Source organism: Dermacentor silvarum, chromosome 10 (assembly GCF_013339745.2).
Source record: "Dermacentor silvarum isolate Dsil-2018 chromosome 10, BIME_Dsil_1.4, whole genome shotgun sequence".
Classification (NCBI taxonomy): domain Eukaryota; kingdom Metazoa; phylum Arthropoda; class Arachnida; order Ixodida; family Ixodidae; genus Dermacentor; species Dermacentor silvarum.
In genome coordinates, this window is record NC_051163.1 from 88,036,142 (window position 1) to 88,063,964 (window position 27,823).

Here is a 27,823-nt window from a genome sequence, read left to right on the forward strand (position 1 = left end):
ATAGCCACTAGGCCACCAACACGGCGGTTCACTCGCTCTATAATGTGGCATCAAGCAAAAAGGAAAAAAAATGTACGCGGCGCGCGAGTCATGTTTTGCTTATTCGAACCTCTTTTCGTATGGCCGATATTGTGCGGGACAGACGGGTGCAACAAAAATGAAACACGGAAATTCCACACGAACAAAATAATGTAAGAACCCAATTGGCTCAATAATGTGCTAGCTGTGGCTCCTTGTCATTGTCTGCAAATATTGGTACATTGTGCCCGCACAGTAAGGCTACGCGGAAAGTTATATATTTATGGAAACGTACCATATATTGAAGAGCTGCAACAATTGTGCAAATGGTTTCTTCACTTTCTCTATGCGCTAAATGGAAACCTTCTGTAAGAGAAGTAATTAGCGTTGCTGTCTCCACCTCCTTCATCTAACTTCTTGCCAGGACTTTCGAGCTCCACAACGGCGACAAAAGAACAGCTATGGCATTTTCTTGTGGAGTTTACAAGCACCTACGAATTATTTCACAAAAGTTAGAGAGTCAGATAATACCACGTGCGGTGTAACACACATAATGGAAAATTAAAGCGTTTCGCACGTGACATGAAATATTTGAAAAGGTTTCACTTAAATAATAGCTTGATATATTGCTTCATCTACAAGTACAGGAAAAGGGAAACGTGCAGAAGCAATCTGGAAAACACAAAACTTTGTTTATTTACACGCAGCACAATTAGAACTTTTGTTGGAGTGGTGACCGGAGCATGGTAATGATCAGAAAAGTAAAATAGTATTACAGTTCTTAGGCTTAAAATGAGCACTAAGGTAGCCGAAATACCATAGCATTGGAATGTTTACATCAAAGGCAAGCCACAATAAAACTTGCAGCGCCGCATATTTCGTCAAATAAGCTAGGTTGGGTAATTTTGGCAGAAGCCATAATACCTATTAGAAATGGTTGCACATCCTGTCTGAAGTACAGCAAGGAATTGCTTGCGATCCCATCCTACTGTTCAAAGTACAAGTTCCAGAGTTTCGTGACTCAGCACACACGTCGCAAATGCACCTACAGGATCGCAGCAATTTCCTAAGTTCGTGCAGCCATGGGTATTCTTTCACAGATGTTTGCATGCATTGGTGCTGATGTACCATGAGCTTGTAATGCATGGGCCCTAGTGAGGAATCTAAATAGAGCCAGTAAACTGCTTCATAGCTTTAGTAGGGTAAGCCATAAATATGCGCAAACAAATGCACAATGCATGGAAGAGATGAAAAACACAGACGTTGCACTTGACGACGGCACAAGTTGAGATTGCTCATCTACTTTAGGATCTTTGCATTTTATACCAGAAGTTTCTGCTCCGCCTAAGCACAAGGATGCGTTCCAAGCAGTGTCATTCTCCGTGGAATTTGTGACGTTACCGCCGCGTGTGGCAGCTCGCTTGTCATCTTTGTTGACCCATTGAGCAGTGAATGTATCGTTGTTGTATCGCCCTGTTGCATTGTAAATACATGTTGACCTTCAAAGAGATCCATAGACGTTGTAGTGTTTCCTTCCACTTGCAACGAAGGTGTCGTCATCACGCCTACAGCCTGAACAGCTGTACTTGAACTGAATTGCGGAGTTGAGAATGGTTCATTGCTGCCTGTAACAGAAGGCGACGCTTCTGACGATCTCGTCTGGAGGTCTCTCCAGGACGAGCACAAGGTATCCACAGCTCCATCAGCTATCCTCTTCAACGCTTTTTTGCCCTCACCGAATTTCGGAGGGCAGTCTGTCGTCACTTCTTCGAGACACACGCTGTAGTTGCGAGCGATCCTGCAAATAACGTGGCCTTCATGTCTTATGCACATTCGCTACCTGAACAGAGACACGGGATAGAGCCATCGTCGCGCTCAAATAGTAGTGAAGGAGACAACGACAAACTATGGCATGCAAACTATTGAGTATCAAACGAAGTGTTTATGCAACATGTACCTAATATTGTAAACGAAGTTGGAAGTTGTAAAAGAATTCGCAAATATATATGTGCAATACAAAACATGTTTCCCCTGTTTTAATTGTTTGGTGAATGCTAATTCAGTTTTCTATTGTTCAATGTCATCTTCATCATCAGCAGCAGCCTATTTTTATGTCCTCTGCAGGACGAAGGCATCTCCCTGCGCTCTCGAATTTCCGCTTACTTGCGCTAGCTGATTCCAACTTGCGCCTGCAAATTTCATTACTTCATCACCCCACCTAGTTTTCTTCCGTCCTTGACGGCGCTTCCCTTATCTTGGCATCCATTCTGTAACTCTACTGAGCCACAGGTTATCTATCCTACGCATTGCATGGCATGCCAAGCTCCATTTTTTCCTCTTAATGTCAACTAGAATATCAGCTATCCCCGTTTCCTCTCTGATCCACACCACTCTCTTTCTGTCTCTTAACGTTAGGCCTAACATTTTTCGTTCCATCGCTTTTTGTGCGGTCCTTAACTTGTTCTCGAGCTTCTGTGTTAACCTCGAAGTTTCGGCCCCATGTGTTAGCACCGGTAGAATGCAATGATTGTACACTTTTCTTTTCAACGAAAGTGGTAAGCTCCCAGTCAGGATTTCACAATGCCTACTGTGTGCACTCCAACCCAATGCTATTCTAGTGTAAAATTGGGTTGGAGGGCATACGGCAGGCATTGCCAAATGTAATATTATGCAGTTTATAACTTATTACTAATACCTCATGTTCGCAACTGAATGTTTTACTCGTGTCGTATTAGTTAAGATACTTGCCTGTTCTTATTATAAACTGGTCATCCATTTGCCGACTTGTTGTGTGACTTCTGATACCTACATTTCTTGCTTTTATCGCTTTTTTAAACCTACAGCTTCAGCTGCGCCAGCGAGGCAAAGGAGTGCGCGCTTCTTTTGCCTTGCCATGTGGGCAAATCTTGTGTTCTTTGCCCAATTATAAAAGATACGAAATGAAATGAAAAGGGATTTGTTATAATGCCTTATTCATTAGTGCATAGTTTTGCTCAATGACAGTTTTTGAGAGAATGCAGCTTACCGAAAAAGTAAATTTATACTCCTTTAATGATAGAATGTTAAAGATGCTCGCAGATGTATAGTGAATAAATAAATCAAAATGCCAGTGCCTTTGTGAAAGTTTGCACAACGCCATGAATAATGAACTTATTTGATTCAAACAGGTTATGAATCAGGTTGATTAAGGCTACAAAATATTTTTGCCTTCACACACCGCATATGAGTTAGTGTTCAAGTACGAACAAAGCATTACAATGTTGCCATATTTAGGGTTAATTACGCAGTTATTTGCAAAAACCAGGAACCAAGACCCATTCATGGTTTTGCATCTAAAAAGTTTACCAGTCTACCTTCTTCTTCTACTATATAATCATGTCTTGTGTTGCAAAAATGCGCGTACCAAATCATATACTTACAGGTGTCATTGACTGCAAGGATGGCATAAAACATACAACAGCTCTTTGCACAACCTTGACCATTCCTTGAGGATAAGCGCTTTCTCCAAGACAATTATTTAAACGACATGCGCTAGTTTCATGAAATTGTCGTTCCTAGATTAAGTCATTCAAAATTCGACAATTTAAAGCACGCCAGAAAGTGTCCATCACACTGCAATATCTTCTCCATACAATAAAGGCTATAGCAATTTCTTTGCCGAGAAATTCGTGGGTCACGCTTTACCAGCCGAGGCAATATATAGGCAGCTTTAGACAAATGACCTACAATGCTTATTGGAATGCTACATTTTTGCAGCAGATGCGACAAGTCCTTATCCTAATCTAAAGCGCTATCGGTTTGTAAGGTGCGGAAAACGGTAACTGCACCGGAACCTGGTGAGAGGTTTATTGATTGATGGGTGGCGTTTAATGGCGCAAGGGCTAGCTATGGCCAAAGAGCGCCATGACGTAGGGTAATGAACTGTATTATGTTTGAAATGATTAAGTTGAGCTGCAAATTTATTGTAATGTGACTCTAGAGAGGCCTAAGAACGGGTCGCTGTAAGCTGCGTAAACTATAACGACAATGACTGATGACAGAAAAAAACGTCATAAAAATCCCACCCCGGAAAGGCGACATAATAAGATGCATAGAAGATGCCACAGGGCTCTTGAGGTAGAGAGCTGAGAGGCACGTGCTTATAAGAACTTATGTCACTGCGGCTAGATCCTCGAAGGCGAGGCTGTGCTACACATGACCTTGTCAAATTATTTTTAAAACGTTAACTTCATATAAATAGCCAAGAACTGTTTGCAGGTTAAAAAGCGGTTCATTACTAAGCAAAAAATGCTGGGTGAAGTGGAATATGCTGGCGATACGCTGAATGGAAGTATTTTTTACGCTCAGTTTCTCATTCTCTTCACTGGACGAGGACATGGAGCACTGTAAGGGTGTAGCCACACCTTCGACATGAAGGAGGATCACTTCCAGTTAATAGGTATGAGTGGGTGCCAAAAGTATGACCTATTCTTAATCGACAAAGGAGCACTGGTATCGTGCTGTTTTGTCCGATATCCAATGCCCTAATTTAGCTTTGATCAAGTGCAGAGTGGGTATCTCGGTATCTCACTGTTTCTGCCGGTGCTTCGTAATCTGATGACGTAAGTACGGTTTAAGGTATGTGGCTGGAATGGGTATGTATGTGTCGGTGTTGTTAAAAGCTACTGAGGTAGCGTTCTCGGCAGCAGCTTCATTGCGTTTAATGCCACTTTGGCCCGCTACCCAGCCCAGGAGGATGACTTGTTTGCCCATATAAGCTGAGCATAGCGTTGGCATAGAGTTCGTTAAAGGCAGTGTTTTTATGTTTTCGTAAACTCATTAGGGCACGGACTACAGCCAATGAGTCCGTGAACGCAATAGCCCTAGTGAGATTCGTTTGCTTTATGTGTTTAACTGCAGGGAGGATCGCGTATGCTTCGGCCGTAAAAATACTGTTATATAGATTAAGTGTACCGGATAGTAAAAACGATGGCCCTATAGCTGCGTAAGCAACCCCATCAGGAGACCTTGAAGCGTGTGTATAAAATTCAGCACAGGAATACATCTCTTGAAGCTGCAGGAAATGGGAATGTATATGTGCCTCAGGTGCTCGTTTTGATATTTCTGCGAAAGAGATGTCACATTGGATAGTCTGCCACTCCCAAGGCGGTGGATGCCGAGTAGGAGCCATTAGGACATTCCATTGAAGAGGGACGTCTGTTTCTTCGCATGGTGCTTCCAACCGGAGTGGCAGAGGAGGCCTAGTGGCTGGGTGATTACGGAACAGCCTGGCCGTGGACACATCGCGAGTAATTAAATTGCACCGATGTTCTACATCTGAGTTTAATTTCAAGTCGTAGGAGAAGCTTGAATATGTCCTTTGAAGTGTAGAGACCATTCGTTAAATTCAACGTACAGGCTTTGTACAGGACTTGTCCTGAAGGCGCCTGTAGCAAGTCGGATAGGATCTAACAGTGGTGGATAGGATCTAACATTTTCAATGCACTAGGCGTAGCAGAATTACATATTATGGCTCCGTAGTCAAGGCATGGTCGTATTAGACTTTTATACAAATTTATGACGCATCTCCTGTCGCTTCCCCATGATGAGCGCGAGTAGAGCTTCAACAGCTTCATAGTCTTGAAGCACTTTGATTTAAAATACTTCATATGGGAGATAAAGGTTAGTTTATTGTTTAAGATGTTATCTAAGAATTTATGTTCGCAGCTCACAGATAGTCTTTCTCCATGGTCTATAGCGGGGTCTGGTAGTACACTTCTCTTGTTGGAGAAGAGTACGCGTACTTTTTTGCGGGTTTAGTTTGAATCCATTCTCGCCCGCCCACTTAGACAATTTATTTAAGCTAAGCTGTACTTGTCGCTCGCAGATAGCAAGATTACATGATTTTGAGCCTATTTGGATGTCATCCACATATACAGAATAAAACATTGTACGTGGTATGACAGTTTGGAGTGAGTTTATTTTGACAATACATAAAGTACAGCTCAGCTCACCACCTTCTGGTACACCAGCCTCCTGCGTAAATTGTCGAGACAGGACCTTACCAACTCTAACACGGAACGTGCGATAAGAGAGGTGGCTCTGAATCACATTTAATAAGTTGCCTTGGACTCCCATTCCAGCCAGGTCACGGAGAATTCCAAAACGCCAAGTTGTGTCATATGCCTTCTCCGTGTCTGAAAATACTGGCAAAAACTGTTTGTGTGCAAAGGCATCACGGATATTTGTCTCGATGCGGACAAGATGGTCTGTTGTGGATCTACCTTCCCTGAAACCGCACTGTAAGGAATCGAGTATTTTGTTGCTTTCAAAAAAATGGATGAGGTGCCGGTTAATAATTTTCTCAAAGAGTTTACATATAGAACTTCTCAGTGTTTCAGGCCTATAGCTACTGCGCGAGGAAGGGTCCTTGCCTTCTTTGAGAATTGGGATCACGATTGATTCTTTCCAGGCGCACGGAATGTAGCCGGCAGATAAGATAACATGGAGTTGAAGAGTGACATGTAGTGTCCTTTGGGTTTCAGAGTGTAAGTGTTTTATGACTTCATAAAGTATTCTGTCACTTCCTGGAGCAGACTTGTTACGATTGAGTGAAGCCTGAAGCACCGCCATGCTAAATGGAAGATTGTATGCTGCATTGGCTGTGCCTTTCCGACCCAGAGGCTGTCGCTCTGCTTGTCGCTGATATGTTATAAATGTATCTGTGCAACTAGATGTACTGTAAATGGGCTGGAAATGCGCTCCTAGACAATCAGCCTGGTCCTCAAGCGTGTCTTCTTGTGTGTTTACTAAAGGCAGAGGATGGGTTTCGCGGCGTTTCATTTTTTTAACGCTGTTCCAGACTTTTCTTTCGTCTGTATCGGAATTAATGCCGGATATGTATTTTTGCCAGCTTTCCCTATTGGCACAGCGGCGCGTTCTTCTACTTTCAGAATTTATTTTCTTAAAGCTGATAATGTTTTCTGTAGAAGGAGAGTCACGGAGGTGAATCCAAGCCTCATTTTGTTTCTTTCGTGCTTCCCTACATTCATCGTTCCACCAAGGAACACATCGTTTAGAAGGCGATCCATTTGTTTGCTGGATACAAATCGACGCTGCATCGTGAATAAACGCTGTTAAATCTGCCACTTCATCGTTAATACTAAGTACAGAAATGTCATTCTAGGTCAAATATGCCAGCTGTCAGTATCGTTGCCAGTCCGCTGAGTCGACATTCCACTGGGGCACATGTGGTGAATATTCGTATTGTTTTGTTAATTTTAAGATAATGGGAAAATGGTCACTTCCGTATGGAATCTTAACCACCTTCCATTCCAAGTACGGCATGACTGTACTTGATGCGATGCTTAAATCTATGCATAAAAATGTTTTGTTTGCGACGCTTCAAAAGGTTGGTTCTTTGTTATTTAGCAAACATGCACCTGTACATAAGACGAAATTTTCTATCAGGTGACCTCGGGTATCACATGGAGAGTCACGCCAGAAGGTATTATGTGCATTTAGGTCGCCAAGGACAATGTAGGGTTCCGGAAGTTGTGGAATAAGACTTTCAAATAATTCTGTTCGGAGACAACTGGGTGGGATATATAAAGAAGTAATTGTCAGCAGCTTAGCAAAAAGCACTGATCTGACTGCAACTGCCTCAAGAGGCGCTTGCATCTGTAAATGCTGGCAGGCTAAACCTTTATGGACTATTACGGCGACACTGCCCGATGAGGCGAGAGCGTGGTTTTGGTCTTTACGGTAAAAGGCACATTGCCGCAGAAAGTTTGGGTGTGTAGAACTGAGGTGTGTCTCTTGCACACAGAGCACCCTTGGATTAAACTTGTGTAGGAGTTCCTTTATGTCGTCCAGATTGTGGAGTAGACCTCTGACGTTCCAGTGTATTATTTGTGTAGCCATATTGGAGGAATATATGGTTTTGTGTCATGAGAGCTAGGCCGAATTTGCTCACGAGGCCTTTCCAGGCCCGTGATACGGGATTGTTCTTTTTTCCCGGCGGGCTCTATGGAGCTAGGCCGTTCCTTCGGCGTCTGAGACACCGGAGGAGTGTTGGTTGCATCCATCGCCTCTTCAGAGGCGGTGGATCACGCCCGCTCTGCGAGCACACTCGGGGGTTTTTCGGGCCTGTCTACACGAGCAGTAGCCCTGGGACCTGCAGGCCCGGAAGTCTGCTGGCCCTTCTTGGCTGGTTGGCGGAGCAGCGCTTGCTGCTCCTGCACATGCAGGACGCACATTTTGTACAAGTAGATCGCCTTCGGTAACTTTGCGACCCATGCCCAAAACGCTGACACTTGAAGCATCCGCGCGGATTTTGGATGTGCGGTCGTGCACGCAGTTTACAATATCCGGTTTCAATTGACTCATGGAGGTAGCTTGTACCAAATGTAATGATGATATGTTTGTTTGGGATTTCCTTATTGCCGCGCCTTATCTTAATTCTTTGGACCTTTACCACGTTTAGTTCTTGTCATCCTTCGATCAACTCACTCTAAGTTCAAGCAGGTTGTCATCAGAGATGACGCGGCGCACAGTGTTCATTGACCTGTGTGGGCCCATGGAGACAGGAATGTTCCCAAAGGCCACGAGTTTTGACAGTTGTACGGGAGCTTGACACGAACTTCTAGAAGAAGGTTGCCATGTCCCATCTTAGTTGCTTTGTAACCTGAGCCGATTGCTTCTGTAAGAGATTTTGCGACCACAAAAGGGGATATCGTACGGACAGCCTTTGTTTCATGTGGGTTATGTATCACATGGTACTTGGGAAATGTTTCTATTGGTTTCATTCGGAAGTTGAATGTTTAATAGGTGCGCCCCCTTTTCACGAAGCGATCAGCTAACGGAGGAAAAGCGTTTGCCATATAAAACTGGAAAATTCGGCGGCGATGGTAGCCACCCACCACTGAGCACAACAAAGGGACGTTACAAGGTTGGAATACTTGCAGACGCCAGCCATGCATCGCTGCTATACCCTAATATAAAATACCCAAGTTTGGATAAGTACACCAGGTTAACCATTGCCGCCCAGAAATTCGGAAGTGAGAAGAAGTGACAAGAAGACAGGAAAGTGAGAGAGAAAGACCAAAGATTGAAGTGGGGGACAGGAAAAGTCGACTTCCAATTCCTTTCAGGTAGGTCAGTGTGGAGGTACCGTCTATGTGGTGCAGAGACCGAAAAGGTTTATTGCCTCCGCCAAGGGGCCTAAAGATCCGAACACCCAGTATCGCCTCAACCCCCAGGATCCCCCTTTCCCCAGCTACGGCTAAGCCACGCACGGCTACACGCGGGTGGTTCCAACCCTCATGTGCTCGGGTACGTCGTGTCGCAACACATCAAGTGCCTGCTGACGCAGACGGCCTGCGGGGACCCGATGAGAGGTGTACTGACAAGCAGCGGCGAAGGTAGGGGCGGCGCTTCGAAAAAATACATGTTATATAAGTCACCAAAGAGCTACGCTGGAACCAAGTAGCAACAGTGTCACCCGTGACGCTAACAAATTGCTCCGCAGCCATGGTGCGCCTCAGGTTACGCTTGCTTTGAACGATAGCAGTGAGGCGTCAATTTTCAAGATAGTGCTAACAGCGCCAATCAGCTTCACTGTTACCGCTCCTCTACCACATTTTGAAGCCTTGCAGCAAACAACATTCTTTACCGACGCGCAAGAAGTTGGGTTAGGCAAATGCATAAAGAGATTGGACCGAGGGATTAAATGTCAATTCGCTGTGATGCAAATAACAGGTAACTTTAAGAGTAAATATCGCTCACATTATCTGAAACACGGCCAAGACAATGAATTAATCTGCTGAATAAAAGTGAGAGGGGCTCCCACCTGATCTGACGTTATGCGGCTTGGCGAAAATTATCGTTTGCCAAGTCTAGGCTCGATACTTTTGTGTATACTTTCTCATGTCTTAAAATTACAAACAGCCATTATCTGAGACTTACAAGCGACCCTCCTCAAAAAATATGTAAAAAGAAAAGAAAAGGAAACATACTGGCAATGTAATCTCGTAGAATATTCCCCGGCACCCAACAAGTCGTCCGTGTCCTTGTCGCATTTTTTTCTTCGTGGCCGATCGAGGCAATCCCACAGACCACGGAGACCTGCACATTCACATATTGCACCTTTATTATTTAAAAATATGCACAAAAAGGATTAGGTTACTAATGCATCGTAAATTCGCCCTCTATGCCATCACACAATTTTTATTGCGATTAGCATTCTTATAATAATTCATGCACTTTCCTGTAGCTTTCGGCCTGTTTCGATTTCTAACAGTTTTCCCACCAACTTGGGTCACTGGTAGTCCGTGGTTTAATTGTTAAAAAGTTGAGCTGCTGTTCAGAGGGAATCGTATTCGAAATCAAGCTTCGGAGAACCTCGCATCACAGGTTATATACTGTACGTGTCAACTCTTCAACGATCCTCTTTGACGTGAACATGGGTCACGAAGTATGTGCCACGGGGTATCTGTCACTTTTCATTGAACTTCTTGACACCAACTCGGGTCACAGAGTTATAATATGCCACTGGGCATATGCCGCACTTTAATGACCCCTTTTCATGCCAACTTGGGTCACTGCAGGTGGGTATGTGCCGTCTTTTTCATGATAAAAAATCATTCGAAAAGTTATCCGTTGCTGGGCGGAATCAAAGCAGCGTCATTAATATTCAGACGTTCTTGTGTAAAAATATATTCACGCACGTGACAAAAACACATTTTGTGGGGGAACCGCTAGATGGCGCTACATTTCCACTCACAAACGGGAGAGAGGAGCCTGGCTGCATACATACCATATACATGACGCGACTCTGCGGTGGAAATACGGTGCGCCACTACATTGCTTCAGGGCTAATCGCATCATCATCGACATTCATCGTGAGGTGGCTTCTGCCGAATTTCTTTGTATGTATCATAATCTACACCTGGTCTTCAGAGAATCTGCATTTAGAAAATCGTAACATAATGAAACGATTTGTTTCTGCGAAAAGCGCCATCATGTTGACCGCCGTATTACAGTAACTATTATTTCAAGGCATGACATTAAAAAATAATAGCAGAATCCGTCTGACGATGGCCGCCGGCGTTAATGCTGTTAGCATTGAAGCAATACAGTGTTTTGTTTGAGCGTTTTTGCGCTCCGCTCCATGTTGCCCCGCTTAGCCACAGCGAAGTGTCGGGGGTCTTTCACATTTAGCTATACGTTTAGAGTAGCGGATCAGGCCGTTCGTAATTGCAGGGCCCTCTAACCAATTTCGGCTTGGTGCAACAAGAATAAAATGTATTTTTCCAATTATAGAAAGCAACACACATATGTCTAACTTATTCGCTTATGAGATATCTGGGCGTGCCGTTTTAACGCGTTAATGGTCTGTTTTACCGAATGGAAAATAAAGCGTGGTGTTGATAAGGAACGACGGCCTTCCACATTTAGTTCAATCATTTTTGACAGCTGACAGATTGTGCCAATGGCTCGTGACGTTTTTGTTTTGGCTGTGCAACTTTTATCATGATTCGCACCCGCGCGACAAGCAATGCCATTGAGAAGTGTGCTAGATGGCTAGTTTCTGATATCCTAGTCGACGTGTTCAGAAATAGAAAATCTGCTGTGTCTCGAACTGTTCTAATCCACAGCGTGCATCCCATTCCGCAACGCTTCTTCCCACGCTGCGGGTAGCTCAAATGGGTTAGTACTCATAACTTCTCGCAGCAAACATACGTCCTCGTCTATGCGAAAGCACTTTCGATGCTTGCGCTGCGTAGTAGAAAAGGAATCTGCAGTAAACGTAGTGGAATGCGTGGTTGCACTAAAGGCAGCCATCTTGAATTGACAGCGCTCGCGAAAGACAGCGGCGACGCTCCGCCTAGGCAGCTTGCAAGCGGACCGCGTTTCTCGTTCCGCTAGCCCGCTTGCGGGTAAGCTGAGGGCGCATGCGCACTTGCGGTCCCGCTCAGCGGCCGAGTGGAGCGTACCGGAAAAACGCTCAACTAAAGCCCACTAAGGCAGCGACACTTCAAGCGCCGCTCCGCTGCCATTCGCTAAGCACAGTCACGTGGAATTCCAGATTGCTACTTAGAAACTGATCCTTCGTGTTTTTTGCTGCATGCCCACCGAGTGCTCCGAGCCAAATTACACTCCAAATTATTGCCATGCATGCGTTTCATTCATGTCATGACATGTCATTTATGTTCAGAATTGTTGTGCCAATCATGTCATGGCATTATTGTTATCCAATGCATCTTATGCATGCCACGTCAATTATGTTATATCATTCATGCCACCCTTGCTATGGATGCATGCCAGTTCATGCATAAGCATATAATATTGCCGCGACAACCTGGCCACATTTAAGTAGCGCGCCCATCGACCTTCGTATTGGACACTGCGCACCATCATCATCGTGGCGCGAGTAGATGCTTGGACCCGGCCCGCATGCGCCACGCGCAAGAGGTATCACGTAACGAGAAAGCAGAAGACAGATCGAGGCCAGGCTTAGAACGCGACTGACGTGTATTCTTCACGACCGTAGTGACTTTGAGTCGTCGGCACAGGTTCGCCCTTAATATCGTTGTTTTAATAACTTGTTACTCAAAATCGCTACAATATTCAGCTTAAAACCTCAGATACAAGCAAACCTCCCATGTTACTTAACTAGGTTACACCGTTAATGTAAAAAAAGGATGGGCCCACCCGCGCCCGCCTATCGCTCGAGGGCAGGGCCGTTCGGACCACACAAGCAGCGGATAACAATACACCGGTACTGGAGAGCGGCCTCCCATGGACCGAAGGGCACTGTAGCTCAATGAAAATGGCTAGAGCCAGACAGCAGAAATTTTGTCAAATTTCCTAGCATTGCTAATCGCGTTAAACTATGAGCATTATTCATCGCAGAGCTTCTTAAATATTGTTACGGGGGGAAAGGGGCGACAGAGGCCGAGCGCCTCGGTCGAAGCGGTGATCAGTAGATGGCTGAGGCGAGGAGTACCAGCGGCTACTACGGCAGTGGCGGGAGATGTGACTGACGCGGGAGCAAGCAAAGCAAATTTGCCTGTCATCCGGTGTTCCCCACTCAGAGGGGTTCCGATATCGATTCGGGAACGACTGCCGAGGTGCCGCAGAGGCAATGACAGGAGCGGTAGAGGTGGAACGAGGCGGACGGAGACTGGATGTCCATGTTTGCAATTTCTTGGCTCACAACAGCTAGAATGAGCGAGATGGTCATGTTGTCACGCGTACGAGGACAGTGAGAACTTGGAGTCATAGCCTCAACAGTCTCAACTTCGCGAAGAATGACCTGCCTCAGGCTTGACGTTGTAGATGGATGTGATGCTGGAGGGTCGTTGCAGGAGGAAGTGGCGGCCGCATTCGGAAGTCGGTCGAAGCGTTGTACGATCAGTTTGCTCTTCGCTTGCTCAAAATTCCGGCATTCCTTAATGATAGACTCAATTGTTGAGCAGTTCCTGCAAAGCAGGAGGTTGAACGCATCGTCCGCGATGCCCTTCAAGATGTGTCCAACCCTATCGGCCTTAAGCATGTCCTCGTCCGCTTTACGGCAGAGACCCAGAATGCCTTGAATATACGCGACGTACAATTCGGTTGGTGCCTGGGCACAAGACGCTAGCTCTTGCTTGGCCTCCATTTGATGTCACACAGGTCTTCCAAGAAGATAGCGTAGCTTTTGCTTGCAGGAGTCCCCGCTTCTGTCAGTCTTCATGCATCTCGAACCATACGTTCGCGGTTCCTCCTAAGTAAAAGGCCACGTTGGCCAGCAAAAGTGTGGCATCCCACTTATTGTGCTTACCGACGAGCTCATACGACGTCAGCCAGTCTACGACGTCGACTTTGCCAATGCCGATGAAGATTCCCGGATGATGTATCTGGGTTAGCACTACTTCCGCAGGTGTCTGAGTGGCGGAAGCAGCGTCAGTAGCCATAACAACGGAACCGATGTGACGCCCGCTGCGATGATCTAGGGCCGGATTGTGTCGAGATTATCCCGCACCTCCACCAAAATGTTATGGGACGAAAATACTCATTTATGAATTTACAATATATACATTTACAAGTTGCAGCTCAGTGGTCAGGGTAACATTATCTACCAATCTCCGAGACACTTCAACCTTCTCTTCACCTCCCAACGTCATTTTGTCTACAGCGGCACAAAGTCGTACGTGACAATGTAACTAAAACAACCATGATTTAAAGCGTAAAAGTACACCCACGCGTTGTCTATGACAGATATAACACAAGCATTGGGGCATATTGACTCCGTATCAGGTCATGGTGTCAAATTATCGCGGTTTCGTTTATTTGCTGTGCATTTCCCTTCTCCTTACTGTTTGGAGCAAACATTCAGCGTCAGCGTGCTGTCCCGATGGTAATTTTGCAGCGAAACAGCTGCAGGACGACAATGCCACTGTAGGTAAATTGCTAAATTTTCTGCTGGGTCACCGTTATAGATTGACAGATCTCCCTAATATAACGCCCTCTTGTTTCTTTTGAGCTAGGCAACGCTTAAGCGTCATTCGCACACAAGGTAAATAGCGCTAAATAGCAACGTCAAGCTCAATAAAGATGAAATGCACACAAGCTACTTGAACGAAAAAGCATCCTTATAGCGCCAGAAAAGGTTTACCTGAGATCAATTTGTAGTCCTCACTCATTCTCACTAGTTGGACGCTCAAAAATCGGTAAAAGTGCATTGACTATCCCACACAAACTACGCAGTGAGGCATGGATATTCTGTCGTACTTACTTCAAGCCATGTTTATATTAGTGAAAATGAAGCCGTTACCAAAGTGTATCGATACAACCAAGTCCACGTCGCGTGAGCATAACTTGAAGTTCTGAAAGCTTTCAATTCTAATATTACAGCATTAGAATGACATATGATTGCGTTCATAGAAAGCGTATTGCATATGCTTTTTCTCATCGATGAGCTGAGATCCTTTGAGGACCAAGATGATATCTGGATTAAGGAATATAAAAACGACCTAGTTATTTCGTTCAGAATTGTTCTTCAGTTCGTACCAATTTTAAACATCCATATATTTTCCAAACCTGCCCATAGCTTCCTTGAGAAAAATGAATTGCTAAATTATTGGCAAACATTTTTCTTACCATCAAAAGAGTCCTGAGTGCAGACAGCGTTGTGAAAACCACGGTAGATGTTCTCTAGATTTGTGAAATTTTCTCTCCGCTCCTTTGGACAGTCATTAACAAGAGATAGGCATCTTGACACGCCGGGGAAACGCCTGTAGGAACAGATTATCGTCATTAAACAAACAATATTATTCACATTGCCCTTGGTACTGATGCCTATATAACTACAAACATGCATTGTAGCGTTATCGTTGCAATAGGCGTTTGACGTTATAACAGGCTCAGGTGTGACGTTATACAATGACACGTCTCTAAATGCAGCCAGAATTTATGCACTGGCTAAAAAATAGGGGAAGCACTGCCTCTATCTTTTACATTTATCTAGATCAAACGTTTTTTGCGTAATTGTTCTCATATGTCTCAGCGCCGCAAGTATTGTTCGCCGTGGTATGAGATAGACAAAAGTTCACACCGTAGTGGACAGAATTTTTAGCAACTGAGTCATTAATTACTTAAAGGACTTGGTTCTTTTCGTTCGTTTAGTAAATATACAAGAATATCGAGCATGTATGCAGGTGCTGAAATCGTGCAACTAAAGCGCGTAGAAATGAAACATGTCTTATCTTCTGTAGGTGAAGACGGTAGGACAATCGATTCAAAGCCACTTTCAACGCGTCTTATTTTGCTAAAACATTGCATCAGAGAATAGATAACCTGACGCAAGGAACAACACAACGGAAACGCAGAAATGTGAAGCTACTTGATTTTGCTTAATTTGCACTTAGAGTCTTTTTTATGGCACGCATTTGCGTCAAAAGTAAGGAAAAAAACTGTCAACAGCAAGTTTTTTTCTCCATGCAGACACGATCCCAAGGGTACTAGTCCTTAACAGGTGCGCTGTAAAATAAAAGAAAGCATAAAGAAAAGAACCACACGGTTTCTCAGAAAAAAACATCACGTGAGAAGAAATATTTTTATGGTCTAGAGATCGAACACGGGACCTATGCCTTTCCGGGTCGGTAACCCTACGTTTGTGTCGTTTGACACATGACTGCACCCGTTCAAGAAGCCATGGTTAATTACCGTCATCGTTAGCAAGCACTCATGCAGTTCTAAAGCGAAAAGTTACATATCTTCTTACATGACGTACGGGCACCAAATGCGCCACAGCGGCCTTTGTGTGCAAAAGATTCTGCACCTCAATAAAAGAGAGCGTGCTTTCAAACCATCCACTTTTATTTTCGTTTGCTGAAATGCCTGCTGGACTTCTACTTTATTAGTAATTTTGAAAGCTCCCCGCCAGATAACCTGTTTTTATTGGGTCTCCTATGAATTGCAATAATTTAGTTTGTATTGCACAGGCTTAATTAAATAATTTTTAAGTGTTTATTTATTAATTTCGGTACATTCAACTTACACTTCACAGCCGTCAAAAAAAAAAACGTGATGAGATGAGAAGTCATGTGTGATGGACTGACACATCGCTGTCCCTAATCAGGTCATGTTAAAATTTGCTATGATTCATTGAGGCGGATCAGCGCAGACGAAAAAAAAAACGAGAGAAGAAATGGGTCATGACACAGGTGTAGTAAAAGAGACACTTCGTAGTTTCGCTTTCTTTCGTGCGCTGATGAGCTGCAGCCTATTGCAAAGAAGTCTAAATTTACATTTGCTCAATATAAATTGCCCATAATAACGACCACACACATAGCATTGAGGACTCTCACTTTCCGCAGATTGTTTGCATGCTGGCATCCAGCTCAATTTCTCCAAACGGCGGTTTCACCAAGTCACGCAGAAGGCTCATAGCAATGGCTCCATAGCAGGCTTCGATGGAATGTGGCCGGCACACTTGACAACCAGCTTCGCAAAGAATAATCGAAAGAAATAAAAATAGAAAACACATCAAGGATAGTTGCGGGGTTCGAATGTTCACTTGTTGCGGAGAGCCTAAATTTACAGACAAGACGAAAAGGCAAAACAACGCCTCGCTTTTTCTCGCAGTATGTGAATAACACTGCCATGTCTAGTGCTGCTTCTGCTTTGTCTTATGCGTAAACTTAGGCTGCACGCTACGACCAATCTCGAAACGACCAGTTCAACAAAACCGCTGTTGGTTCCAAATGCATAAGCTGTGACTTGACTTCCAATAACGCGCACACTACATCGTTCACACCATGCGGACCGCAGAAAGCAGTGTCCCCGTCTTAATTCTTGACATCTCAAGGGAACGGCGCCTGATGAAAATTTATTATGCGGTGCTCTTGACTCCTAATTTGATTACTGTGATGATGATGTGATTACTGTGAAATTATGGTGTTCACCGTCCCAAATTTGCAGAGTGGGGTGGTGGGACGCAGTTGTGGAGGACTCCGAATGAATTCCCCCCACCCGGGGTATTCTTTAACCTGCACCCGGAACAAGAGTCTTTTTGGTATGTGATCACAGCATAGGAAAAAAGTCGGCGCTAATGCAACGGTAAACTCGGCGGTAATGAAGTTCCACTCAACGTGAAAGCAGAGGAAGTGCGGAGCAGTGATTCGCCTGTGTTTCCTTTGTGTTTTCCTTGTTTTTGTCTTGATTTATCCTGTGTTTATCTTGTGTTTAGCTATTACTTTAACGATGATGGGATTAGCTTGCCTGCGCTGTGGAACAGCTTCAGCTTCTCGGACGAGCACTGCTTCATCAGCTCTGCGTCGGCGCTGTCTTTCACGGGCGACCGCCCGCTGTCGCTGCAAGCGGGCTTGCTGCTCGGCGTCGATGGCGCGAAAGAGCGTCCCGGAGCGTGCGAACGGCTAGGAACGGCTCTCTTTCAGCGCGTCCTTGCAGAAGCTTTCCACCTGTGAGCCTGTGGCGCCTTCTCTTGACTATTTTTGGTATCAGTTTGGCGTTTTCGATCACGCTTTCGTTATTTGGCTTAATGAACGCTTTAATGCATAAAGTTTCTCCTTATTTTATACTATTTTGTACTTATTTGTTTTATTTTATTCATATTTACGTCAATTCTATGAGAATTTTGTCTTACGTAGACCTTGTTTTGTGCATGACACCCACCGACGAGGGGCGACATTCCGGGTCCCTCAAGTGCTCCGCACTTAAAATGAACGTATAAGAATGAATCGAACCCGCAACCTCATGCTTGGCACCAAAATGTCACAGTCATTGAGCTACAATGGCGGGTTTGATCAGTGAGTCTGCTGCTCATTTAGCTTTTCATTTGTCAGCGTAAGTGGCTGCATCGCCAATTTCGAAGATATGCCCGTATTTCAATAGCAACGAGACATACCACTTTTATCGCGCTTTATTTAAAACCCGCAGATATATTGTGCCACTATATGGCGTAAAATGCCCAAGTCTTACTACTCGTGCGGCCATACATGCTTCCGCTTTACGAGCCATATCAACCGCTTCACTTGGTAGTTCTACAGGTGGTACAGCCTATGTATTCGAACATGTCGCACCCCCAGATCGCTCCGTAAGTGCTAAATACACTGCTTATGTCAGTTTTGTTTCTGGAGGAAGGCGGTGGTTGTTTATTAAAGCGTGTAAGCCTCAAGAAATAAGCTTGAAAATCTATAAAAAAAGAAGAAATCCCAGTGACTGTGCATGACCAAGCATGATAAATAAGTGGCTCATTGGGAACCCTACTTCACCAATATACAAAGTAATGCCGCATGTGAGCGAGCATGTCAAACTTTCATGTAAAACTATCGCTATTATGTACATAGAACTTGAAAAAAAAGGACGAGCCACGATACAAATTAAGTTCAGCGGTTCTACTTGTGGGCCACCTGGTAAACGCTATTTCCATCAGCCGTAACTTTAGCGAAAATTGTTTACAACGCTTATCATCGCTTTGTTTTGTCGCCGTGATATCAGGAGTGCGCTAGCGAGACCATTCTTCATTCAGTGTTTGTGTGTGCTCGTATGTATACTGTTTGAGCTATATGTGTATATGTGTATCTGAAATTAGCCATCTCTAATTATTCGCGCTTGCTACACAAATATGCTTGCTTGTGTTGCATATGTGTTATTTTCAAACAGCGATAACTTTTTTTCATTTTGTTTATGTGGCCTTCATTAGGTCGTATTTTCTATATTTGCCCATCATGAGGCGGGCTGCCTAGAATACTATCTGAGCTCCACACCCATAATGTACTACGTGTGCTTTATTGAAAATATTGATTTGTGAACGATTCTCGTGATTTTTCCGTCGTGCGGTGCACACGCAGGACATACCGCTTTACTTAATACCCGTGCTTTGTGATTGCATTCTATATTAACCGAACAATATGGCGCGCATGCCTCTGAAGTTATGATCCTTGGGGCCTATATGACGACTGATATCAATCGTAACCTTACAAACTGAAACAAACGCACGTTTCCCAAGAACGTTGATTTTAAGAAATGGGGCTCTTACGCGCCAGAAGGACGATCTGATTATAAGGAACGCCGTAGTAGGGGGCAGCGAATCAATATTCACCACCTGGGGTTCTGAACGTGCACCTAATGAACAGTACCACAAACATTTCTTCATTCCACCCGTATCGAAATAGGCTTCCGCAGTCGTGAATCAAACCGCGACCCCGAGCTCAGCAGAGCATCGCCATAGCAACCGAGCTACCATGGCGGACCAATGTTAATAACATACTTTAATGTTAACGAGACTTTGTGTTTGTTGGGAAGCAATAATACCTGTCGAGTTATTTGATCACCCTTGATGTAAAGGCTAAGTGGTCATAATAATATATTTGAGCATGTCGGCGGGGCATGTTTTATTGTAAAATGTTTATCAGAAAAAGCTAAGTCGTAAAAGCGTAAATTTTATGCAGTAAATTGAAGTAGAAAATTATTCCTGTGCGTGATGAATTCAACGCATAGTGAAGAGAGAGCTCGATGCGCCAGAATATATGTGTTTAGTGAAAACATGTTTGCAGATTAGCTGACATTAAAGTGAGCATTGCTATTATGAGCTTCAAGTGCTTCATGGCAGCCCGTATTTTGTGGAGTCACGTTTGTTTACGGCTTCTCTGCAGGCAGCTCCTGATCTGCATAGCCACTCTGAAAAGGCCATAATTTCAGTTCTTGGTGGTTATTCTTCTGTAGGCAAAAGTAAAAATGCAAATGTATTGGGATTATGTCGTATCTAGCTTGAGCATGAAAAACTTCCAAACAAACAGTACCAGAAAATGCGGCAAGTCAAATGTGCCTTAGCTCTTTCGTTTCGTGGTTATAGAAGACGCAAGGGTAGTACTCACCCATCTTGAGGAATGCCAAGGCAAAAATGTAAATTGCCTTGTTCGACATCGAAGTCATGTTAAGAAATGCAGAAATGTAGTTGAGAAAAGAAAAACGTGAGAAAATACGAGCTCCACATATCAATTTTCCATGCCTGCAAGAAGTGGGCACATGAGAGGATCTGCTCAAAGCACGTGGTTTTCAGTGTAATGAGTTATCACTGAAACAAAGGCCCATTCAACAAAAGCCTACTCAGACACCCAGAACGAGGAGAGCAGATAAGGGCGATAAGGGCGCCTGCCTTGGCGTGGGATGCGACTTTTTGAAGCCCTTATCTTAGTAGATATTTGTTCTTATCCGTCGCCGCTCGGCAAACTTGGTGTTGCCAGTAGGAGAAAATTTGGAGCCGATCTCGTGGGAGGTAAAAACATTACTGGCGCCTAATTGCTTATTGGGTTGTACAGCTAGTTGCAATGATAAGTCGATGCCAGTGACCAGCTGCGTGAATTCACAGAGCAGTTCAAGACAAAAACTAGACTAAGTACCGCCATTATTTTGGTAACTGTATCTTTTTCTATCTAACAATAAATCACTGTGACAGTATGCCGATAGGTCCGTTACATGGGAGCGGGAGCAATAAACTTCGTAGAAATAGGAGGCCTGAATCACTGCACATTCAATACAAAGATTGTTTACAATGGCATAAGCACTCGATCACAAAGGCGACAAGTTTACACTCAATAGGAACAGGTATTCAAATCTGCTGATATAGTGACAGCTAAAACGCCATATTTTTATCTTCGAAGATTTGTAGAATTGCAGATGTGAACAAATGTACTGATGGAGTCTACGATGTGTTGCTCTGCATGACCATGTCGGCAATATGCCGCAGTGAACCGGCCGTAATATTGTTCAGAAATCGAGAGACGTGAAGAATGCGACGCTAATCCAACTTTCCAAATAAGTATTTTATGAAACAAATCTCGAACGCTCACTTGAATAGTCGTAATTGTCATTCACTCAAGATTTTAATTGCAATACATACCGTATTTTCGTGCTGTCTCCATCACCAATGAAACATAGTCATCTGAATCATGGAGCTTTGTCTGCATGACTAAGGACTCAGGAGGGCTTCGGAAAACACTTTTGGTCATTTTTGATTTAGTCATCAATGAAGCGGCCTTAAGGAATGGCCAATAAAGCGGCGTCCTTACTGCCACAGTGGCGTGGAGCTCGAGACAAGTTCTGGTTCGTCGATCCGCATCCTTTTCTTCCCTATTATGCGTGCTCTGTGAACATCACGGGAATGAATTGAGGTATTGCGTGTGAGTTGCATCTTTGCAGCCAGCCGCACAAGGCGCTATAAATTTTCTGAGTGAAGGCATTTCAACAATAAAATATTTTACGCTGGTTCTTCAGGCACGTGTGATTTAAATATTATAATATAAGTTCCAATAACGTTTCACAGCATGCTGTACTTAAAAACTCATAAAAACTTCTTTGGAAAGTTTATTCTGCATTATCTGTTTTTTTTTTCTTTTGAAACTGTACAGAATATACCTATGCTACTTCATAAACAAATATAGGACCAGGCAGGGTTAAAAGGGTCATTGGGGAAAACGGCCGGACGTTGACCTGTCTCAGGTGGTACTTTATTCTCAGGCTGTACTGGGATTCTCTGTTCACAACCAACGATGGCGCAACACACGTCCACCTAATTAATCTGTCAGTAAAAGTCGGCAGGAAGGAAAAAGATGAACAGAACAGCGCCGACAGCCGCAGTAGTTGCGCCAAAGGCGGATGCTCCGTTGCTGGCACCCGCTCGTCGCGTCACAGTTCAGGTCCACGATACAGTTCAGGTCCACGATACTCCACGTCACAGTTCAGGTCCACGATACTGTTGGCTATGCGCTTCACGTTCTCCAAGGCGGTGCCGTACTTTGTGGAATCATATTTCTTCACGGCCTTTTGCAGGCAGCTCCTGAGCTGTATTGCCGCTCTGAAAATATAAAAAATCGATAGCGAAAAATTTGGAGTGCATTTTTGGATATGTTTTCTAAAACTTGCGGATTGACTTGTACGAACAATGCTTGCAATACTTTCAATGGCTTACATCTGATTACAATGATGAAGTGAGACTTGAGTGCCTTTATTTTGCATGTGTTTTGTTTCCTTTTCGCGTCAAGCAGCAGCATGATGTCCTACAACAACTCTGAACAGCTTGCGGGAAAGCATTCTCACTACGCACAACAGTTCTATGATTCGGGAAGGCTCGGCTAGTACTGCAGACTGTCAATGCTGTCACACTGAGCGCACGTTGAGATATGCCAACTACTTATCGATATCTTTCCCTGAAATAAACGGGGAACGTTATGTACGGCCTTAAATAAACTGTTATAAAATTGAAGTGGCAAATTAGGTTGTATAACTATTATATGAGAACGCGTCTAATTGTGCTGTGCTATAGCAAGGAGAAGGGGCACGCCTTTTTTTTGAGGCATAGTTTAAATAAAGGCATTGGTCTTCGCAGACGACCACGCCGAAAAAGAGGCCAGGTCTTCCAACAGAAAGCTAGCTACAGCATTGATTGTGCGAATGCCCAGTTAAGTGGCAACGAGTGTTGCAGCTTATATAACGTCAAGTTGGTGATCCTCCATTCGTCATCTTACACTGCCCTCTCACGTCGCGTCTGTGCAAACTAATTCACAATGATGATGCTAGAATTTATTAATCCACGGCAAGCGCATTGTAATCCGTATTTTGCGTCTGTTCATTGTGAGAAAGAGTTCGTTCTAGAGTCCAGATAGATAGTGGAGCGAACGTGATGACGCGAAGTGCTGAGAAGGAGTAACATTGCTTGTCTTTGCTTATTACAGGGTGGGACGCAATGATGTCAGCATTATCATGCGGCCCTAAAAGGACAATAGAAAAACAGAAAGTAGGCTGAGCTGCATTAGTATAATGAGCTCGTGTAATATGAAAAGAAAAAAAAAAACATGCTACCCTTAGAGGCTTGGTGAGCAAGAAAAGACGGAACCATGCGGCACGCCGCCTTCGGGTTTCAGCAACAGTTGGTCGTGAAGTCATAATTCCGGCGTCTAGTGCGGACAAATTAAGTTATCACTATTAAACGTCGACTACATTGTACATGAAAGCAACCGACGGTAACTTTACAGTGTTCGAGAACTTGTGCTGCGCCACAAGGCCATGGCAAAAATAGAAGAATACTTGGAAATACATACAAAAATAGTTAAAATGCACCATGACATAATCACACGCCGGCTCTAGGGTTACTGCGCGTCAGTGAAAATTTGAAGTTTGGTCATTTTCTTTAATAGTGAACGACCACGTTCGCTATTAGCGCATTAAAGAAAATTGCTTTTTTAAAGAATACTTTATCACAGCCACACTGACATACCTTTACTGTCCCTTTTAATTTTAGGGTGTACTTCATATGAAGCACTTCTGTTTATTAAGTTGGTGCGAGATTATAATAATCATCATAATCATCATCTTTATCATCATAACCCTATTTATGTTCAGTGCATGATGAAGGCCAGTCCCAGTGATCTTCAGTTGTCATCGCCTTGTGTCAGCGGACCCGATCTCATGTCTGCGCATGTGCTAATTTGATCACGTCACCTACTTCATTGCCTTTGGCGACTCTGTTTCCTTTCCCTTGGCATGCATTAAGTCACTCTAATCTGCACTACGGATTACATATTCTGTCCAACTTTATTTTTGCTATCCGTTTTTCCTATCTGGCAAACTATATTCTTCCTATCTGTTAACGTTACGACTGTTTTTTTCGTTTCATCGCTCATTTAACGGTTCTTCACTTGTACGTTACTTTGTTAATGTCGAAGATCACACTCCCGCCCTTTTATTAGTAACAGCAGAATGCAATGATTGTGTGGTTTTCATTTTAAGGATGGCGTTTAGCTGCTGGCCATAACTTGATAATGCCTGCCATGTGCCCTCCAACCCATTTTTGGTATTCTGTAACTTTCCATCACATGATCAGAATCAACTGTGCGTAATTCTCCTAAATAAACATATTCTGCAGACATTCTTGAGCCTAATTCCAATCACGAATTCTAGTTGTCCTGCCAGGCTATTGAATATTATACTTCAAAACTGGTCTAGCACATTATCGTCTAAGGTCTTCATTCATTTGTTGTAATTCATCCGTATGGTTGCTAAACAAGACAATAACATCTAAAAACCGAAGGTTGCTGGAGTATTCGCCGTTTGTCATCATCACCTTAATCCTTCGCACTCTAGTGTAGTTCGGATACTTCTTGGAATAAAGCGAATCGCATTATAGATAGTGTATCTCGTTGCTTCATTGCTTTGTTGATCAATATCTTGCAGTTTTTTATGAAGAAATAAAGTATCTCAGTAATTTTCGTAGATATATGCTAAGATGAAGGAGAACACGTATGCTTCTGTACTATTTAACTACGAAATGCCTCCATGACAGCTTGTATCGCTAGTGAATCAAACGGGTTTGGTAATCTAGGACAGCCATATAGCGGATTTCTCCCCGGATTTCTAAGGCACCTGATTGATGAAATGAATGTGATTCATTGTTGAATAGCCATTCTCGAAGTCAGCTTGTTTTGTAGGCGTACTGAAGCTTGCGCAGGCCTGCAATTGAACTCATCCAAGTGCCACTTTGGACGTCATGAAATTACTGTTCTGTGTGTATTACTTTGACGTCGTCAAATACAAGTGCCGCTTGCGTTCAACGCAACCCAAACAACATTCGCACTGTACAGAACTTTCCTGTTCCATCTTCCACCGCAGACGTAATAAGCTTTGTCGGACTATCCTCGTACTTCCGACGCTTCATCAAGAATTTCGCCGACACCGCTCGCCCACTTACCGACGTTGCTTTCACATGGGGCATTGCTCAGACCAAAGCCTTGTCCACCCTGGTACGTTTGCTAGCGGTTTCCCTAATACTGGCTCCTTATGATCCATCTGCTCCCACTGAGCGTCACACCGATGCAGTGGCCATAGAATTGGCGCGGTACAACGCAGAGGGCGTGATTGCATACGCCAGCCGCGTCCTGTCACCCGCCGAGAGGAATTTTTCAATTACTGAACTGGAGTGCCTGGCGTAAGTTTGGCCGGTAGCCAAATTGTGCCCCTGGTGGCGTGGAGCAGAGGTAGAATACCTGGCTTCAAATCCTACTTGTACGCCGACACATTTTGCGTGGTTACCAATCACCACGCCTTTTGCTGGCTCTCGGCATTGAAAGACACCACTGGACGATTGGACAGGTGGGCGCTGTGTTCCAAGAATATTATTTTGCTGTTTTGTACATGTCAGGCCGCTTGCAGAAGCACGCCGACTGCCTCTCCCATCATCCTGTCGGCCGCCCTTAAGATGATGCGCGTGACAGCGACTCTTGCGCACTGGCCATTTCTGATCTGCACAACATCCGCACTGAACGACGGCGTGATGACTACTTACGTGTTCTCATCGATCGTCTTAGTTCTTGATATTCGGATCCCATGCTCAAATTCGTGCTTGTGCAGGCCACCTAGGCGTTTCTCATACTTACGAATGCGTACAGCGCCGCTTCTACTTAGCAGGTGTGATGAGGTTCTTTTAATGCTGCTGAGGCACAGCCTCAGCGCATGAAATGACGAAGCCGTTCGTTACCACGACAAGCCATTCAATAAAGAAAATACAGCGAAAGGAGAAAACAAAACTAATCACAAAAACAAAAGAGGATTAAGTCTAGCAAGACAGCATAAAAGTCAGAAAGTGCCTACAGTTTCATGGTTCGCATTGGAGCTGTGCGATGGACTAGAAGCGGCGACAGAGGTGGAGCTCGAAATGTAGTGGTGGCGAACCTAGAAGTCGTCGAAGAAGATCCTGCTGCACCCCAGACGAACACCAGGGATCCAATAATGCAGGACGAAGTTCCGGAAGTACCACTGTGACGTTGGGAACATGGATAGGTAGCCTTAGTACGGTAGAGGTCTTGTCACCGCACCCCAAGGCCAAGGGCTGCACCTCTGCTACCGGTACAAGGGCTTCATTTCTCCCACGTCGGTAGGCACCTTATCATCAGGCAGCCATGATCGACGCTGCTGTGAAGGCAGGCATAGTGGAGACTGACGACAGGAGGACGCCCATGCGGCGTTCGCCAGCTGGAGCTCAGGCACGACGCTGCAGACACCTGGCCGCCTGGGCCGGACGGCTTTCCGACGTTCGCCAACTGCAAGCTGCAGAAAGAAGTTGGATGTCGTGTCGATCCCAGGTGTGAGCCTCGAGCGGCCTTGGGCCAGGAATTCTACAGGCCGCTACTAGCGGCCTGCCGAGATGACTGGTCACCTTCTTCCCCCTCTTCTACGTCTGGCACGATGGCTGTTCTTTGCTTGCTTGCTTGCGTGTTGCTCACTTTTGACACTTACCCGCTACGATCACGGCACTCGCGCACTTCACATATCACACCAGGCCTGTGTCGCTTAGCACCTCTACGTCGCAGCCTGTGCGCTCTGTCAGCGCCACAAAAAACCTGCCGTGCTTCCCGCTGGACGTCTTCACCCGATCGATGAACCTTTAGAACCAATCTTTCGCGTCCGTCTCAGTCTTCTCGGCCCTTTTCCGACGTCGACATTTAGAATTAAGTTGGTCGTTCTCGCGACTGACTATGCGATCACGCGAACGCTTCCCACACGCTCTGCAACTGAGGTGGCGGATTTCCTTTTACATGACGTCATCCTCCCTCGCGGGGCACCCCGGCAGCTCCTCACTGATTGCGGCCGCATCTCCTTGTCCCGAGTTTTTGAAGACCTACTCCGCTCCTGTTCTGCTCCTATTCTGCCCAGCTTTCCACCGCCTACCACCCGCAGACAAACGGACTCACGGAACGGCTCAATCGCACCTTGCCAGCAATGCTGTCTATATACGTTTCTGACGACCACAGTCATTGGGACACCACGTTACCCTCCGTGACCTTCGATTACTGTTACCATCCGTGGCCTCCGTTATCCTCCGTGACCTTCCTCCCGTCACGAGACCGTTGGCTTTTCACCATTTTACCTACTATTCGGCCGCTACCCTACTCTGCCCTTTGACACATTGCTTCCTTGCTCGACGCACACTGCCACTGAATATACTCAAGACGTCTTCATGTGGGCTCACAGGGCGCGCCAGATTGCCAGCTCCCGGCTCACTGAGTCTCAAGCCGAGCAGAAGATCCGGTACGACAGCCGACATCGGGACGGTTCGATTTCCGCCTGGCTCGATTGTCCTCCTATATGTACACCATGCCGCCGCATCGGCTTGTATGAAAAACTGATGCTGAGCTACACCGAGCCCTACACAACATTATATCAGCTTGGCGATGTCCACTACGAGATCGCCCCACTGCACTCGACTGTCTCCTCTGAATTTGTGGATGTCTCGATTGAAGCGCTACTTTGCCGCGAGTTCACGTCG

At 44.8% G+C, this 27,823-nt stretch overlaps 1 protein-coding gene across 2 annotated transcripts in view; it reads right to left on the reverse strand.

The window, feature by feature from the left end:
• Positions 1 to 728: 728 nt before the first annotated feature.
• The window catches only part of LOC119431683 (uncharacterized), a 58,556-nt gene continuing 31,461 nt past the window's right edge, over positions 729 to 27,823 (reverse strand). Inside the window, exons 1-5 of one of the 2 annotated variants that reach the window (XM_037699161.2) lie at positions 20,382 to 21,159; positions 16,851 to 16,986; positions 15,142 to 15,275; positions 10,014 to 10,122; positions 729 to 1,816 (exon numbers count right to left, since the gene is read on the reverse strand). In XM_037699161.2, coding sequence (XP_037555089.2) covers positions 1,363 to 1,816; positions 10,014 to 10,122; positions 15,142 to 15,275; positions 16,851 to 16,986; positions 20,382 to 20,439 — 891 coding nt within the window. In that variant the 5' untranslated portion in view covers positions 20,440 to 21,159 and the 3' untranslated portion in view covers positions 729 to 1,362. Of the gene's footprint in view, positions 1,817 to 10,013; positions 10,123 to 15,141; positions 15,276 to 16,850; positions 16,987 to 20,381; positions 21,160 to 27,823 lie in introns of those variants that run through there. The other variant, XM_049657559.1, reaches the window with a different exon arrangement.